The sequence below is a fragment of the Psittacula echo genome (genome assembly GCF_963264785.1).
Source record: "Psittacula echo genome assembly, chromosome: 3".
Taxonomy (NCBI): domain Eukaryota; kingdom Metazoa; phylum Chordata; class Aves; order Psittaciformes; family Psittacidae; genus Psittacula; species Psittacula echo.
Window position 1 is genome coordinate 70,313,557 of NC_137736.1, and position 17,927 is coordinate 70,331,483.

At 38.5% G+C, this 17,927-nt stretch overlaps 1 protein-coding gene across 3 annotated transcripts; it reads right to left on the reverse strand.

Moving 5' to 3' along the window:
• Positions 1–1,444: 1,444 nt before the first annotated feature.
• On the reverse strand, positions 1,445–16,729 carry LOC308218305 (DNA excision repair protein ERCC-5-like). 3 transcript variants are annotated; one of them, XM_080612220.1, is made up of 16 exons: positions 16,620–16,729; positions 16,170–16,285; positions 15,360–15,535; positions 14,261–14,376; positions 14,075–14,167; positions 13,230–13,290; positions 12,047–12,190; positions 11,489–11,696; positions 10,256–11,200; positions 9,621–9,850; positions 9,120–9,239; positions 7,431–7,644; positions 5,595–5,739; positions 4,508–4,708; positions 3,613–3,697; positions 1,445–2,291 (listed from the first exon to the last, which is right to left on the reverse strand). In XM_080612220.1, exons 2-16 carry the CDS (start codon positions 16,255–16,257, stop codon positions 1,755–1,757), a joined length of 3,363 nt encoding a protein of 1,120 aa, XP_080468346.1. In that variant the 5' UTR covers positions 16,258–16,285; positions 16,620–16,729; the 3' UTR covers positions 1,445–1,754. The 3 variants fall into 3 exon arrangements, with proteins under 3 accessions (XP_080468346.1, XP_080468348.1, XP_080468347.1); XM_080612222.1 differs by lacking the exon at positions 16,170–16,285 and having other exon boundaries at positions 14,248–14,376; positions 16,620–16,718; XM_080612221.1 differs by having other exon boundaries at positions 14,248–14,376; positions 15,360–16,285; positions 16,620–16,650.
• Between the last annotated feature and the right edge of the window lie 1,198 nt (positions 16,730–17,927).

Genomic DNA, 17,927 nt, shown 5'->3' on the forward strand with positions numbered 1-17,927 from the left:
CCAAACCATTCTGTGATTCCAAGCACAGAGGGCAATTTGCAAAGGGGCAAGGGTGCATTTGGGGCAGGATATATAAATCTGTGCTCGCACTGGAACACAGAACTGTAACAAGGTACAACCCCCTCCCCCCCAAAAGTCCTAGCACACTTCACCTCCTAAAACAGCTGCTAATGTGCATAAATATACACATAACACTCTTCTTTAGCACAGACAAGATGTACATTCACTCAACAGGTCACAACCCATACCTGCCATAGGAAAATACTGGTATCTTTAAGACTTCTCGTAACTGGGCTGTAATAAATTCAGGACAGAGCTGTTAGCAAAGTTAGACTTCAACCTCAATTTGGGTTTCTAGGTGTCGCAGTGTCCTGGGTTCAGCAGTACCAGTCATTTTTTCTCCTTAGTAGCTGGTGCAGCGCTGTGGTTTTGACTTTCGGCCTGGGAATAATACTGATAAAGCCGATGTTTTCAGTTGCTGGTCAGAATGTTTACCCTGACCAAGGACTTTGTGAGTCTCATGCTCTGACAGGGAGGAGGGGAAGCCAGGAGGAAGCAGAGACAGGACACCTGACCCAAACTAGCCAAAGAGGTATTCCATACCATAGCACGTCATGCCCAGGATGTGTAACAGAGAGTCCCCGGAAGGGCTGGATGACTGCAGGGTGGGGGTGAGGTACCGGTTGGTGAGCGGTTGTATTCTCTTCCTTATTATTTCCTTTATCATTATTACTATCAGTGGTAGCAGTAGTGATTTGTGTTATACCTTAGTTATTAAACTGTTCTTATCTCAACCCGTGGGAGTTGCATTCTCTTGGTTCTCCTCCCCATCCCTCCAGGAGCGAAGGGGGGAAGTAGACTGCGTGGTTCTGATTTATGGCCTGGGATTAAACCACGACACGCAGAAAAATAATAAAGGGTTGTACAAAACTACTTCAGAGGACTGAAGGTCTCTATACTTCACCATACCTGGCAGAAGAAATTAGTAGCATCTCCTCTCCACTTAGAAACCATCAAACAAATCACCAAGACTTAATCTACACTGTTAAAGCAAAATTCAGTTATATGAGTGATTTATACCACCACTGTAAACTGTTCAGACTCAGAATTTGCTTAAAATATGGTAATAGTTTCCAAAAGTAATATCAAAATTTTTGCCCAGTAAGCACTGTACATTAAGTATTAGACTCTTCACAACTATAAAGGCCAAGTCCTAGTCAGCTCAGTTTGGCTCTTCATCCTTAAGTTTCCTATGAAACTTAATTGTATGGACTTGGACTTTCAAACAATGAAACAATGAGAAATTAAGTCAGAATGTCAAACAAGAAGAATGAAAACCAGCAAGGACTAAAAGGTAATGTAAGAACACAGGTATGACTGGCAACTTCTGTGCTTTTTCACCTTAACCTACAGGAGCTATAAATAATTTCTACAATCACTGAGGAAGAGAGGTGGGTAGGCGGGGAAGTCTGAGCCTAACACACATTGTTTCTCTCACAAATTAATCTGACATGAGTTCTGCAACCTCTTAATGTCACTTTTGCAAATAGATCGTGTCTTTGGACATGGTCACGTAACTCCAAATCTAGAAACTTGACATTTACTTCAGAACATAAATAATCACTGTACATCAGATTACAGAAGGACAAATACATGACAAATAGAGATAATTTATTATTTTATCAAAAATTCATCACAATATTTACAAAGCTGTAGTCACAAAACCCACACATAAGCCTCTCTTTCTCAAGACTTTAAGACGTTTTCTTTTTTATTCTTCTCTTACTCTGTGATTTCTTTTTTTTGCCCTCAAACACAGGTTTGGCAGTCACCAAGATTATTTTTCCCAATTCTTCATCCTCACCACTTGAACTACTGCACCTCTTTTTCTCTTTAGAGTCTGCTGCCTTCATTGCAGAGACCTTTTTTCTCATTTTGCTCCTGCCTAAATCTCTGCTTTCTGATTCCTCTACTGAAGAGTCACTAGAAGTTTCTGAAAGATGCAAATTCCCTATAAAACCACCTCCATAGACAAGTTGTTTTCCAGAATCTGAATGTTTTCTTCTCTTTCCATTTTGGACTTTGGTTGCTGCAGCTTGATGATCTGTGCAGCCTGCAGTATCTTCCCTTTTCCTTTCTTCATGCTCTTTAAGTTCAATTTCCTGAATATCATCAGCTGCTTCTTTTTCCTTCCTCTTCAGGCAAGTCACAGCTCTGCGCAGTCTCTGACTTTTAATAGCTATTTTTTCATGCTGTTCGAGCCTGAAGAATGAATCAATTCGAAGCTGAGTCTATCAAAAATAAAACAGAGAAACATCTTTGGAGGTTTTTGTGATAGGAATTCAGTTAACTATACTATAAAGCATCCCAAATTAAACTAAGACAAAGGACTAGCAAGATTAATATAATACAAATAGATGTGAACAGTAAGACAATATTACAGACATACCTATACTTTATTATAAGTTCTGCAACAAGAACCTTTACAGAAACTAAATAAACAGCAAACTCTGGTGAAATTTCATAAACATTGTGCTTGATGATTAGACATATGTTGCTGTTTTCAACCTTAATACAGAGAATCTCTGTAGTGCTCTTAAGTATGTCCTTACCAACACATTGTTAGCTTCAAGCTGTTAGAACTACAGAATGCATATTAAGCAAAGGTTACAAGTGCACTTTACATTCCATATGCTAGTGCAACAAAAAGCACTTGACTTAAGTTCATTGTAACATATGTTGCTACAGTGTAAAGATTTAAGAGCAGAACTAGAAGTTGTCATACACAAAGGGTCTGTGTGACTCAACCACAGCTAGGCTTGCTGTATAAACTAAGATAGCTCTTTATAGTCTCCCTAAAATTGTATAAAAGAACCAATGCTTCCAAAGGATGTTCCAGTCAACTGGAAAGTAAATGGCTTTAACTATGGGGCTTGGTACCTTTCACTCCTTTGAGCAACAAAGAAAACCTAGAATCCTGGTTTAGATTAAGGATTTATCTTGTTAATGGCAAAAGGAGAAAAGAATCTGACCTTCAGTGATGAATTTTAGAACTGACTTTCACAGTACAGCAGCATGCACCACTATTCACTTTTAAGTTTTATTAAAGTTGACAGAACATTTATATGGAAATCAGAGTAATATTATTAATGTTGCTCAGCAGTTCAGTCTGCACTCCTCCTCAAAGAATATGGATGATACCAAAGGGTCAGTTCTCCATTCACCAAAATCTTAGAGGCATTTTTATAAATCATTTTTAGAGACAGCATATTGTCTTTTAAAAGTACCAGAAGTGCTTGAAGTAGTTGTGATTTCAGCTACATCCAGAATAAACAGCAACGTGGAGCTGAATAGGTGCTTGATAAGTAACAAAATTTGAAAACAGCAATTGAAATTATGTAGAGTTCCTCAAAGGGCACCCAAATCATATGGAAATGAAGTTCAGAGAAGTAAGTTTAATAAATTTTAAATATAATATATATGAATATTTTAAAAAAATGGCCAAACCTCAGTTTGAGAAATTTATTTTAGATTAAAACCTTGCTGTTCATTTTAAAACAGCTCTTACACTTTTCTAGTTACCCTTAAACTACACACAGTTCTATATTTTACCTGCTGCAAGTTCAGCTGTTTCATCACAGGCAAAAGGATTTCATCTGTCTTCATCGTAGTCCAGCCAAAGCGATTCTGACAGAAGGTGCAAAAAGTTAAGGAACTTTGCACAATGGCTATTACTAGTATTCTGCAAACATAAAGATTTCTCAAATGAAAAATGTCTAGAAGAAAGCTACTCTACTTCAAAGCTTTTTCTACTATGAAACCAGAGAAAATATTCTTATTACAGCTGACTTATGTAGATGATTCCAGTATTACATTATGTATCCTAACCATGCTGCTACGTCTCTATTAGTTACAGATTTTTGTTCTCTAATATCAACATTTCCAAGAGTGTGTCTCAATGAGGACAGAACTCATTTTGGCTATACAGTATTGCCATACAACAAAGCAAATCTTATTTTTACACTTGCACACACTGAAAGTTTCATTTACTGTTCAAAATACCATTAGCTCTGCATGCATTGTCATGTACTTTTTAACAATTTGCTGCAGCTCAAGCTGCAATGGATGCAAGAAATAGACATTGCAAGAAATGCAGTAAGTAATGCAGCCTAAGTCACCATTTCTGCTGACTACACTTTGAAACATATTTGTGAAAGATGGCAGAGTAGCACACTCCTGACAGCTATGAGGTTCTCTTTACATGCAATGTGAAACAGCCTACTCTCTTAGGAGGGCAGAGCCACCCCACATGCCACACATACATGGCTACATGCCCTTCAGTTCCAGAGCAGGTACCATTGTAGGATATCACATGCTGATGGGGCTGAGGGCCCCTCACACCAATGAGATGTTAAAAACTGGACATTCCGTTACTGATGCACAAGCCTTATGAACTTTAAACCAAGCACTTTTCACTGACAAGTCCTGCCATACAGTAAGAGGATATTCTCTGATTTGTTCTACATCAGGCTTTCCCCAGATGAACGAACCCTTTGTCTCATCCACCATAGGATTTAGGTATGCTTCTGCCACTGCTGGATTTGGGAAACCTGAGGAAAGCTGCAGATCCCGCAACTTCTTCTTGACTTTGGTGTCACGTGGATTAGGTCTCAATTTCTTATTCTTTTGAGCCTCATTCCACCACTCACTGAAAAACAGAGGAAAGTATTCCATAAGGTATAATTTGGAATATCAAGAGCCACCATGCTAATTTCAATAGCCCTAGTCTCCCTACTTCAGTTACTACATAAAGTGGGTAGAAAATTCCCAAATGGCCAAAAGGACATATAACCTGAAAGCAGAAAAGGCAAAATATACACAGTAAATGCAGCTGTTGTAAGCCACAGTAGCAAACATCATCTGGATTCCCCATAAACTGCTAAACAGAAGGCCCTAAATTTAGCCACACGTAGGGAGGATGTTCCACATACAATGATAATTTTGAAAGTTTTTTTGGTATAAAGAAAAAAACCAACCAACCAAACAAACAAAAAAAAAACACACACAAAAAAACCCAAACAAACAAACAAAAAAAAAAAAAAAAAAAAAAAAAACACAACACACCAAAAACGCCAAACCACAGAAGTATTTCTAATCATTCTCGTCATTGCAAACACAACTGGCTTGGCCCTCTACAGATCTTGTTCTTCCCCACAGCCTACCTGTCTGTCTCTTTCCAGGTCATCCATTCCTCACTCATCAAGTCTCTTTTCTCTACGAGCAATCTATAGCACCTTCTCACAAACTCAGGGAGAATAAACCTCCACTCCACTATGGATCCAACTCCGCAATGAATTCAGAGGCAGTCGCACAGTTCTACAGCTGTTCTATTGTCTTCTTTAGTCTCACTGTAATAGCTGTATCAGTATGTCACCTTATTTACCTGCTATTTCAAATACTGACATAATGGAGTCACATATTTTACAGTTAACTTAGTCTCCTTAACGATGGTTGTATGCTTAAGCAGCAGAAAAATATATTCACTAATACTCATATTATGGAAAGACAAAAAAGCAAAATATGATGAAGCGTACGCAAATTTCAAGAGAGGTTCCAAGCCATGCCCAGGAAATTCATTTAAAATCTCCATCGCTGTTACAAAGCCAACATTTGGGATGCCCTCAGTGTAGTCACTTCCAAGCAAGTATGCCAAATTAATTAGCTTGCTTCGATCCAACCCTGTGAAAGAAAGTGCATAAATCAATTTAAACCAGTGGATCCAGCACACATTCCCTTACAAATTAAAAAATATATTATCTGAAAGACAAAACTCAAAAGGAACTCAAAGGCATTAACTCTGTAAAAGTACACTTAATTCAACGTCAGAATTCGCTAAATTATGTTCTGGAGCATGTTAGCTCAAGCACAGGTAGTGATGCTAACTTGACAATTACATCTTTGCCGAAATTAACCGTTACAAAGTAGAGACCATCGGGAAACTCTAAGAGCTAAGAGATACTATTTTACATATGTATCTCCAGTTACTCTCCTGTTCTCATCTAACACTGACCTGAAAGCACCTGCATCAGAAATAAAAAAAACATTCAATTTGAATTCTAGTCCGTAATATCAACGCCTCTACTTCTTAAAAGTGTTCCCAAATTGGAAGCCTTCGCCAGTGCAGTTATTAAGTGGACAAAAAGAGCCTGTGAAACAGCCAAAAAAGAGGAAGAACTCAGCTGACCACTTGTACTTGGTATGCTGCAAGATCTGAGGCAACTAGGCTGATTTTCAGTGACTAGCTTCAGGAGTTTAGATTAAAGAACAACATAAATAAATAAATAAATAAATAAATAAAATCAGTGGATAAAAGGAGGGATGTGTGTCTAAGCACACACAGCAAGACTATTGGCATGCTATCCAGGATATCCATCAACTGTGGTGAAAGAATTGTACAATGCATGGAAAAGGAGTAAAAGGTACAAGACCACAGAAGAATGTTACATGAAGACTAATGGTGACTATTTTTCCCCAATAAATAAATAAAAGCTCTGGTTTATTACATTAATAACAGCTAAAAAAACCCAAAAAACAAAAAAAACCACAAACAAAAAAACACAACAAAGAATCACACACATGCTTCCACAGCAAATTTTCCAAGTAAGCTATGGTAGCATACTTAGGTAGGTATAAGTAGGGTAAAAAAAAATTTTCATGCAGTTTGCTGGGAGAAGAAGCCAAAGACATTTTTCACCACATAAAAATGTTGTGGAATTTTACATGCTGAAGGCATTAAAATATTATTTCAAAGTCTATAGCCCCTCTCAACTTTGAAAACATCAAAATTGATTTTAAGAGTTCTGCTTAAACAAGGCATAAGAAGTTAAAATTGGCTCATATTTTCTTTAATACACTACATGACACTAAAGTTTTGTAGTTCATAATTAGCAACAATTTGATTAGACTAGTATAAGAGTAATCTAAAGAAAAAAAAAAGCTGTCAGCATAACTAAATGAAAAACCTTTTACAGAGCATATACATATGCCAGACCCTCTTCTAAAACATTATGTGTCAGTATGTTCAAAATTAACTTCCATTTCCAGAAAACTACAAACCTGATGACACCAGAATATCATTTTCTCACCATGTAAGAAAAGTCATGCTGACATTTACCCAGAAACAGGTACCAGGGTCGTATCTCCAGTCTTGATGTTCATCACACTAACTCAGTGTATTAAATACAGGTGCATGAAAATTCAAGGGGGTCATACGGCAATAAAACCAACCGAATGTCTTTACAGACTCTCCAAAGAACAGGCATTGTGGTAATAGACACACAAAATTCTGTAGAAATTACAACTTCAAAAAGATAGATGGCAGTGCTGTCTTATTAAAGACTGTATTTAACAAATCAATACCTGAGGCTTACCTAGCTGGTTTTGAAAATCAACATACTGATAATACTCCACATATTGGTTTTGGCTGAAGAAATTTTTATAAACATGACGTGCACCAAATAACCAAACATCACTATCATCTGTAATTGTCCCAGAGGTCTGATCAGTAAGGTCCAATACAGCACACTGTGCCTCTGCCTCCATTGGAGCTTCAATATAAGGAATGCCAAACAAACGGAGAAGCTCCTGTAGGATGGAAAGAAAACAGTTAATATTGCATCTGAAGAATGAACTTCTGTTATACTTCTGCTTTACTCAGAACTGCTAGATTCACACTTGAGGTGTATTTAATATTTCACAATAAATCTTAATTTCTGCTGAGAAGTGCCAAGCACAGTTAAGTCAAGGGAAAATCACACACATCTCAGGCAGATAGTGACGTGTGAGTCAAGCATTACTTGATCACACTATTACTACACAGTCTGAGAACCTGCTACCTTATTTGCACAAGCATACTTAAGTATTGTGCTTTGCAGATCATGGAGAAAAGACCGTGTGTTACAATTGTGTGGGCTCCTTAAAAAAAAAAGATGCAGGTTAAATAAAAAAAAAAAAGAGTCATCACTTCAGAGAATAGTATGAAAGCCTATGAGAAACATTCATATCAAGCAGGAAACAGGGGGCAGACCAATCATCCTTTGGATGGCATTTTGATATACATGTATTTAATGCATTTTAGACAATTTGGTTTTATGGAATATATTATTTAACTTCAGTTAGCTATCACACACACACTAGTTTTACAGGCTTGGGTCAGAGACACAATTCTGGATTAAGTCATCTCCAGAAATTCCATTTACTCTCTTGCTCCAAAGTTGGACATAACAATCACTGCAAAACCTAAGCTATAAAATTAATGAAGTATTTGATATGTATGCATATATCTGTGCATAAACACACTTTTTCTTCTCTCCTCACTGCAGCTGGCTTTTATGCCCTGACAAAGCTCATCTCAAGACTTAAAACTTCTACTGAAATAAAGAGCAAAAGCACAAGGTCAAGGGACTTACAACTATAATGGTGTATCTATCATTATAGGGCACATAGTATTACAAAAGCACTGGCCTTTAAAAAAACAAATCATCTGAAGAAACAAGTATGAGCAAGTATTTAACAAAGGAACAAAACTTTAAAGCATTTTAAACTAAAATAAAAGCATTTCTATGTTTCTCATAATTACGCGATAGATACTATGACTAGTCTACTGTATTATGGATTAACCCTAACACAATGTTGTAAGTAGTCCTTGCATTAGACTGCATCAACCTTTAAATGCGAATACTAAAACAGAGGTTACAGGTTTATGCAGGCATTGCTGGTGAGATTCGTTAAGATCAGTTACCACGGCATAAACCTGGGTTACCACATGGATTTCTTGCAACATTTTATCTTTTAATCCACAGGGGAAATCACAATTTAGCTAACATTCAGATTACACCAATTCCATACTAGAATATCATTATTTTATAATGTTATAGGTTAGAATTCAATATTACCTCAATACATGTAATGTTTTAAATCAAGCAGACTGAAGAAAACAAGCTCCTAAGAGGAAAAAAGGTGACCTATAATTAAGCAAAATTACTAATAGCTTTTGAGAAAACATTTGACTGGAGTTGACATCATACTGTATCAAACCAAAATGATTCAACAAATACTACCTGGCTTTCCAAGCACATCTGTCCTGTCACAGAAGCAGCAACACGTTCCTGCTGCTGTTTCTGAGCCTGAAGCTTATTCTGCTCAGCAGAAAGGTCATTTTCTAATTCTTCTAGTTCTTCCTGAAAAACAGAACAAGATTTCCATTATCTCAACAATTCACGTATGTTTAATTAAGTAAATCACTAAGTCTCCAACTACAGTTTTTCTAGTAGCATGTGCTCCCATTAATTCATACTTGAAAGCTGACATAGCCTCTCTAACACAGTAAATTATAAAATCAGAGATAGGTCTATTCAGACTGCTAAAACCTTAAAGTTTCCCTCTGAATTCAGGGAGATTATGATTAACCATCATCTTTAAAGAAGAATAAGTTCCCATAGAATTACAGGCACATATGAGAAAGCACCAAAACAGTAAGAAGCTGTCCAACAGTCTTCCTTAAGAACTACATGGGGACACAGCACTCCATTACTAGCTCAAAACAAGTAACAAGGAGTTACCATACTAATGTCTTGCCACTTATCCTCTGCATCTTTATCATCATCTTCTCTTTCAACACTCTGATTGTTTGTCAGCTGCACTTCAGACTCCTTCAGCAAGTCCTGTGTGACAGTATCATGTCTGTCTGTCTCCACTTCTGGAAGTGCTGTTTCATCACCCAGTTTTTCATCACGTTTAGCAGGAAATTCAGCCTCATTACTGATTTCAGTTTCCACTTCAATAAAACTTCCTATTAAAGGAAAATAAAGAATTCAATTTCCCACTGCTTGTCAAAAAAAAAAAAAAAAAAAAAAAAAGCATTCATAAGCATGAGTGATTTTTCTTCTATATGCAGTAAATATATATAAGGATTGTGAGATTACAGAAACCTAGTGGTTGATCATTTCCACACCAGTTAAGTTCAATGCACATAACAACATGCTTTCCTGACTCTCTGTATTGTATATTCAGGTTTCAATGGCAAAACACAATACCAAGGGGAAAAACCAGCTCAGATTTTCTTCCCACCTCCTACACACCTGCTAATAGAAGTATTTTAAAGCATTTCTTACTAGGAGAAAAGGTTAACTTCAACTGACTACTAACACAGCAAGGTCCCATTTTCTTTGTTTTTACACAATTAAAAAGCACATACCATCAGAATCACTGTCTTCAGACTGTGGTATCTCTTCTTTTTCCTCCTCAGGACTTTTTGCTTCTGGGAAAAATATAATATCCTTTTGTACCCCAGATACATTCTCTTCTGTTTGCAACACTTCTTCCTCTACATTTAGAGAAATTTTCAAGTTTTCCTCATTTTCAGAAAGGCCTGCTGTTTCAGCATGAATCAAAGCCCCTACACTAGTTTGTACAGGAAAACAGTTCGGCTTCTGTGTGCACAAGTTTACATCCTTATCTCCCAAACAATTTAATTCTATTTTGGAACTATTTCCTTCTTTGTCTACATCTTCTTTGCCTTTTCTAGTATTGTCAATACAAGAATAATTTTCAAGTCTGGATATGATAGTGTCCTTGGTTGTAATATGATTTTTGTCCAACTCCTGACTCTTTGGTTCAAATTCAGCATCTTGCACAACCACCTGGTTTGACAAATTAATTGCAGATGTAGGTATTCTCTCCTTAACTTCAGGAATCTGGTCTTCCTCATCTGAGCTACTAAGCAGCAAATCCTTCACTTCTGATCTTTCTGGTAGCTCTCTACCAGTTCTAACAGTAACAACTTCTCTCGCATCATCATCATCACTCAGAGCTTGCTGAATTGCATGCAGTGTTCTTGGAGACACACTGCCTTCCTCTGCTATAGACAGATCCATGTTCAGTCGTCCTGTATCTTCATCTCCCAGTTCTTCTTCTGAGCTGCTTTCTAGCATAGCTGCCTGGATGGCAAGCAAAGTCCGAGGAGAGGGTGGTGCTGTCACCACACTGTTACCTTTCTCTGTCTGCAGTTTCTCACTTTCAACTAGCTTTGCATTAGCAGGAGATTCAGTGATTTCTTTCAATTCAGTAAGTTCAGGCATTTTTGATGAGGGCCCTGCAATAGCTTCCAAGTCTTGACTTGTAGCTTCTTTTGCTTTAATGCCTAAAAGAAAGGGGTTTTGTTGAATATTTTTTTAGAAAAAAATATGCTTTATACTAATATTACATTTTATAGAATGAACATCATTGCATAAAGATTAATAAACCAGTTTCCTACACACTTACAGATCATAGTTAATTATGTCTAACAGTAATGTACTGATTTCATATAAACTGTTGGCTACATGCACCTGGAAACAATAATCAGGGTTTGCTTTTTTGTTTTTTAAAACAGAGTTGTAGACTGCACATACCAAACAAGAGGTTTTAAAAAAATTAAGAGCCAACATACCCTTTATTAGGATATAGTGAGAAGTATCCTCCGAGACTACCTTTCTACATTCCACTTCTCTCACAAAACCACCTTCATTTTCATATTGTGTTTGGATTTCACCAGTGTGCTGTTGACTCAGTTCTTTCTGTACATTTTCTATGCACCGACTGAGGCTGCTTTTCTTAAGCAAACCTCTAAGCTGGTACTGGGAAAAGGCATTGGACTCCTTAAAACAAACAAATAAAGAAGTCAATTTAAATAAAATTCCATGTAGCTGCACCTTTTAAGAAAGTTCATCTCCCATGCTCTGGAGAGGTAACAGGTTTAAGCAGGTAACGTTTGTCTTTTGGTGACTGCTGCACTCCTGGATACTTTAGGATAGGGTCCTGAATACACAAACGTGAAGCCTCTGTTAAGAGTCATTATCTCATTGGGGTTTTTTCCTCTCAATATAACATATCTTATTAAACAGGCCTGGGGGTAAAACTGTCCAGATGGGATACTCTTACGTAATATTCATCTGCATTAATGGCAATAGCTCCATTCTGATGGCTTAAAAGCCATTTTAAATATTACCTCTGGCATTGCCTCAAAAAATGTTCTTTTTCGTTTTGTAAATTCCTTCATCTCAGTCAAGATCTCATATTTTACTTCAGGAGGCAGCTTCTTGAAATCTTCTGATTCAATATCTACAGACTGAGGATTTTCACATAATGCTTCCTATAAAAATGGAAAACAACATAAACACCTATTTTATATTACAGCACAGCAAGAACAATAAAATATTTAGAGCATCAATTCAAACAACAACAACCCACACCCAAAACCTTTCTTGCTACTGTGAAGAAAACAGTTAAGGAAAAAACGAAAAAACAACCAAACAAAAAATACAAAAAAAAAACCCAAACAAACAAAAAACACCCACACAAAAACAAAAAAGCCAAAAAAAACCCCAGAAAAATAAACAAATGAGATAACTACCTACTAAAAATATATAATTGCTGATGTACTCTATACAGAGAAACTTGGGTTTATTCTTTTTACAAAAAGATAAGTCTAAATCATAGAAGAAGGTCCTAGAGCCTCAGGTAATCTGATTTTATCCTTCCAAGGAGGTTCTCCTGAATGTGAACTGCTTCAAAGATAAACAGCATTTCCAAGTTTCAAGAGTTTTGGTTGGGGATTTTCTTGTTTGTTTTCTTTGATGAAAACAGAGATAATTTTAGTATCTATTGTGCCATCTTCTTAGATTACATATTTCTCTTCTTTTCTCATGAGATCAGCACATCAGAGGGAAATACAGAATTTATCTGTGAAAACGCAAGGACTGGGGTGCTTCAGTATCAGCTCTTATTTGAAGAAGCACGGGAATTTTGTTAAATATGCTGTTTGATGTGTGCAAAAACATGTGCACAAATGCATACATTTCACTTATATCATTACAAGAAACAATCTCTTCTCCACATGTCCAGAGAAAGTAGTCAGAAAAGAAAGATACCATACAAAATTCCTATTCTGCTGTACTTCTGCTGTGGAGAAAAAAAATACATAAATACATTTGTACTTCCTTATTAGTAGGAATTCACAGAATACTGAAAACTGACTTCTTTGCTAGATAACAAAAGCAATAGTAGGACCTATACCTCCCCAAACACTTCCTTTTTTTTTTTTTCCCCCCTAACCTTTTTGTTTGCCTTTTAGGCATAGCACATGAATGAGAGGATTATTCACAGTAATAGCTCAATTAGGATGCACTTACATGCAACATCTTTCTTTGGTTCATTCTTATTTCCCATTCTTTTTCATCTTCCTCTTCTGAGCTAAAAATCACCATGAGAAAAAAGAAAAAAAAAATTTATAGATATTTACCTAGGAAAATAAAGTTCCTATTTTAAGTAAAAGGACCTCAGTCATCACTTCATCAAATACAAAAATTCGCATTCAAGTATATGTACGCATATACATACAAATACTCGTGCATACATATAAATACATACACAAGCCAAAAAGATCTGAACAGAAAGCAAGACTTATGTCAGATAAAACTAGATTGAGATAACTGTTGCTGTTTAAGTCATTACCTGATTCTTATTTGGTCAGAGCTTAAAGCAATTGAAAGATATGCAAAGAGTAATCCAACAGGTAATTTCACATTCCCACTTAGTATCACTTAAGATGATGTCATAAGTTTGACAAGTTCATACAAAGCCTACTTCTGCTGAACACGTCTGCACTACTAAATGAAGGGAATCAAGCTGCCACACACCAGCTACTCAAGCTTGAACAGTCAATTCCATTTAGTCACATAGACATGGCCACAGAGATTGAGGCAGCACTTTCATCCTTAAACATTAATCCAATTTAAAATTTAATCTGTGGAATCTAAGGTGCTTCTGTTATTTTTGCATAAATAACTAGAAGGCTTCTGTACCCGCACCTATAAACTAAACTCCAAAAGAAACTGAAATAAAACAAAGAGATATACCTTATAGATTATGGAGCCTCATGAGCCAAAGGTCTTTCAGCAGCACCAAAAAATGTGGTTTGTATTTTTATCTGAGTTTATTATTGCCATTTAAGCTAATATTTCTTAATTCTACCTACCTGTTCTTCTCTTCTTCTTGTAAAGGCGGCAAAATGTATATGTCATCAACTTCTTCTCTTCGAACTTCTGTAATACTGGGAAATGCCTCATGGCTTAGGAAAAGAAAAAAAAACTCCAGTGATTAACAGCTACCTAAAAACTTCCCTGCCACTTATAAACAAGAGTAAAATACTTTTTATTCTTGCCTCTTGCCCTTAAGAGCATTTTTGATAACTTGTCTCTTCAGAAATGTTTTCAAGAGTTTCTCTGCAGTTTTCCTGGAATCATGGGTGGCAATTTCCTTTCTTCGTCTTCGCTGAGCCTGTAAAAATATGATAAACACCAACAAGATTTTGTTGGATGCTGAAGATACAAATCTGGTAAATTACTGTTATAATTCTGTGTGCTGAGCCTATGAGCAACCTCTAATTCATCCTACATCAGTGGGGCATAGCCTTCAGGTTCTCCAGATCTCTCTATGTTGATTTCCTCTGTTGGGACCCAGGAAACGTTTTCAGCTTTTGGGTACCAACGCTTGTAAGTAGAGTGTTCAGGTTCATTCTGAAGCTAGATCATCATCTACATCTCTACAACCCAGTTTCTACACAAATCAAACTTGAACATATCAAAAGGGAGGTGCTGCATGCTCCAACAGGTACCCAAGAGTAAGACTGCAAAGAACACCCGCACAGCAGTGCACTTCAAGCCCCCCATCCTCACAGTACATAAGCAGAATAACAAGGAAATTGAAAATGGCTACTTAGTATTAGCAAACATACACCCTATTTTATAGAATCATAGAATAGTTAGGGTTGGAAAGGACCTTAAGATCATCTAGTTCCAACCCCCCTGCCATGGGCAGGGACACCTCACACTAAACCATGCCACCCAAGGCCTCATCCAACCTGGCCTTGAACACCGCCAAGGATGGAGCATTCACAACCTCCCTGGGCAACCCATTCCAGTGCCTCACCACCCTCACAGTAAAGAATTTCTTCCTTATATCCAATCTAAACATCCCCTGTTTAAGTTTGAACCCATTACCCCTTGTCCTCTCACTACAGTCCCTGAGGAACAGTCCGTTCCCAGCATCCTTGTAGGCCCCCTTCAGATACTGGAAGGCTGCTGTGAGGTCTCCACGCAGCCTTCTCTTCTCCAGGCTGAACAGCCCAAACTTTCTCAGCCTGTCTCCATATGGGAGGTGCTCCAGTCCCCTGATCATCCTCGTGGCCCTCCTCTGGACTTGTTCCAACAGTTCCATGTCCTTTTTATGTTGCACTACAATGACTCAGGAAAAGCACTTACCAAGGTTTGCCTCTTCAGAAGCGGGGCCCCTCCATCAAAAACAAAGACAGGTCGAATCCGGAAAAACAGTAGCTTGCAAAGTCGACGAAACAGAGTGAGGAGGTGGGCATTTTGTACAGAATAACCACTGCGATCTCTGGCTCCCTTTATTGCTTGGTTTAACCAAATACTGATATCTTGAAAGAACCGTTAAGAAGAAAAAAAATGTGATATCTTATGCATATACCATATTAATAGTTTCTATAATGTGCACGTATTTGACTAATTGGGTTTTTCCTACTGTTTCAGACTTGACTTATTGAAACCAAGACTACCCAAATACTTGCAAACTTTGGAGAAGAAAAAATTCTTGCCCCTATTGCCCTGGACAAAAATGAGAGCTGAAATAACTGTGCAGCAAGTAGTACCTCCCCAGTTATTCTTACAAATAAACAAAGGGTAACTTCTTTCCATACCTTTCCAGTATTGAACCAAGCATATATGATGGGAAAGGTGATACAATAAGCATTTACATTTTTTCATCTTATAGTCCTACCGAGAGCAGCACATTAATTGATAAAGCACAAAATCCTACAGCCCAATGCTTGTGTAAGAAACCTAGTAAAAGACTCCTTTTTAAAAAAAAAAAAAAAAGAAAAACAAATATTAGTGTTCCACATATTATAGGGTATAAGATGTATTTATCAAAATATGGTCATGTTTTAAAATAGAAATAAGCACATAAATATGGTAATGAGGCAGAAATAAGAGCAATAGTTAAAACACTCTCCCTCGCAAATCCGGTTCCTCAGCTTTACTTTCAAAGGATACCAACGGCAAGAATTTTTCCTTCTAGCACTTCTGGGTTTATCGGTCTCCCAGCGCATTCAAGCAGCTTCCAAAGTCCTTGAACTCCCATTGCCCTCTCTTAGCTACTCTGAGAGACTCTAGGAAGAACGAAAGTAATAACCCAAAGGTTATACGCTCCATTAACACCTTATTACTACCACAAGCACAGGCAAGGCGACAGGCTGTGGAGGTGAAGGAGGCCCGGGAGCCTCTCCAGCCGGTTCCGGAAGACTCCCTCAGCTTGCGGTACGGGAAAAGCCTTTAGAACTGCGCTCGAGCGCGGCGTTACAGCTGCGGCGGGCCGGCCGTCAGACCGCCATGGCCCCAGGGACACACCGCGGGGCGGCGGCCACCAGGGGAGGGAGAGGGGCCCGGCCCCAAAAAGGGCTGGGGAAGGCGGAGGGGCATCAGTCGGAACACGGCGACACTCACCTGCGGTGGGCGTCAAACACCAAGCTCAAAGCCAAACGCGTCAGGAACTTCCTCGGACCTTAAAGCCTCTCGCAGACTCGCCCCCGGCCTGCGCATGCACCACCTCGCCCCGCCCCTCTGGAGCATGCGCTATGGCGGACGGCCGTGTGGGGGCGTGGAGGAGCTGCTTCCGGAACGGGAGGGGATGACTCGGGTCGGATCCCATCCCGTGGCCCTTGCAGATGGGCCTCACGGCTGCAGCCTCCCGTGGGGAAGCCCAGGCGGAGAGACCGAGCCGCTCGCCAGCGCCTGTTGGGGTGGGCTCCGTGCCTGCCCGCGGGAAGGGTGAAGTGCCATACACCACCTCGCACATGCAAATAAACGTAGTATTTTTGTGCCTCTGAACATGGTTTTCCCCCGGCCTGTGCTCTCCCCGCTCCTACACATTCCCACCGGGAATCCCTAGGAAAGCTCCCTGCTGCCGGTCCCCAGGGCCATGCATACTGCCAATGGCGGAAGGATGGAATATCCTATGCACTTCATTGAAGTGTACCCAAAAGCAAAATAAAGTAACAGGCTACTGTCAGAGGGGAGTTCCTGTTCCTCAGCACAACTGATTATTAAGCAAAACTTGAGACGTTTGTGTAACTGGTAAGCCTGAAGGCCCCTAAAGAACACAGCTACAGTATTCTAAAGAAATCTGAGGCCTCAGCCCAAATTCACCTTGCAAAAATAAAGTCTGAAAATAGTTCATCCGGAAAATAAATTTTCAAAAGCCATGAGTTTTGCTCAGTCATCAGCCTGCAGACTTTAGGACATTAAGTATCAGAAGTCACAGTGGCTGGCACAGGCTTATGAGCAAAGACATCTTACCTCCAGGACTACTTTTTGCTAAGCAGAAGTTGCAGTCCTGATCTTTCACTTACCTACTTTCCTGAAAACCTCCACTAAATGTTAGGTCTCCATTCCCAAGACAAATGAAAAGCAAACAACAAAGTAGAAAACAAATTTTATTGAATGAACAAAAGTCTCCCTTTTTTTTTTTTTTTTTTGGTTAACAAAAGCAGCAACCTACAAAACCCCTGCTTTCCATGACAAATCTTTTTATGTCAAAAAATTAATCCTTGAGCAGGTATGAACGTCTGTACACAGAAAGTTGCAACCGCTGAGATGTGCTTCAGAAAACAATTGGATAAATTTCACATTAGGGAAAAAGAAAAAGGAGACTGCACAGGGACACCTGAAAAAACTTGAGCTGTTTGCTGGCCAAGAGTTATGTCATCAGGGCTGCAAGCAGCTTTCAGCACTTGCATCCCCTTCACACAAAAA

Bases quoted from the DNA above. Each gene is read 5' to 3' on its own strand.
- LOC308218305 (XM_080612220.1), bottom strand. From the start codon at position 16,257: ATGGGAGTTCAAGGACTTTGGAAGCTGCTTGAATGCGCTGGGAGACCG. The intron at 11,697-12,046 runs GTAATATTTAAA...GTTTGTTTTAAG, and splicing joins TTTTTGAGGCAATGCCAGAG to GAGTCCAATGCCTTTTCCCA. The intron at 5,740-7,430 runs GTAAGCCTCAGG...TTTCTTTCACAG, and splicing joins TGATTTTCAAAACCAGCTAG to GGTTGGATCGAAGCAAGCTA.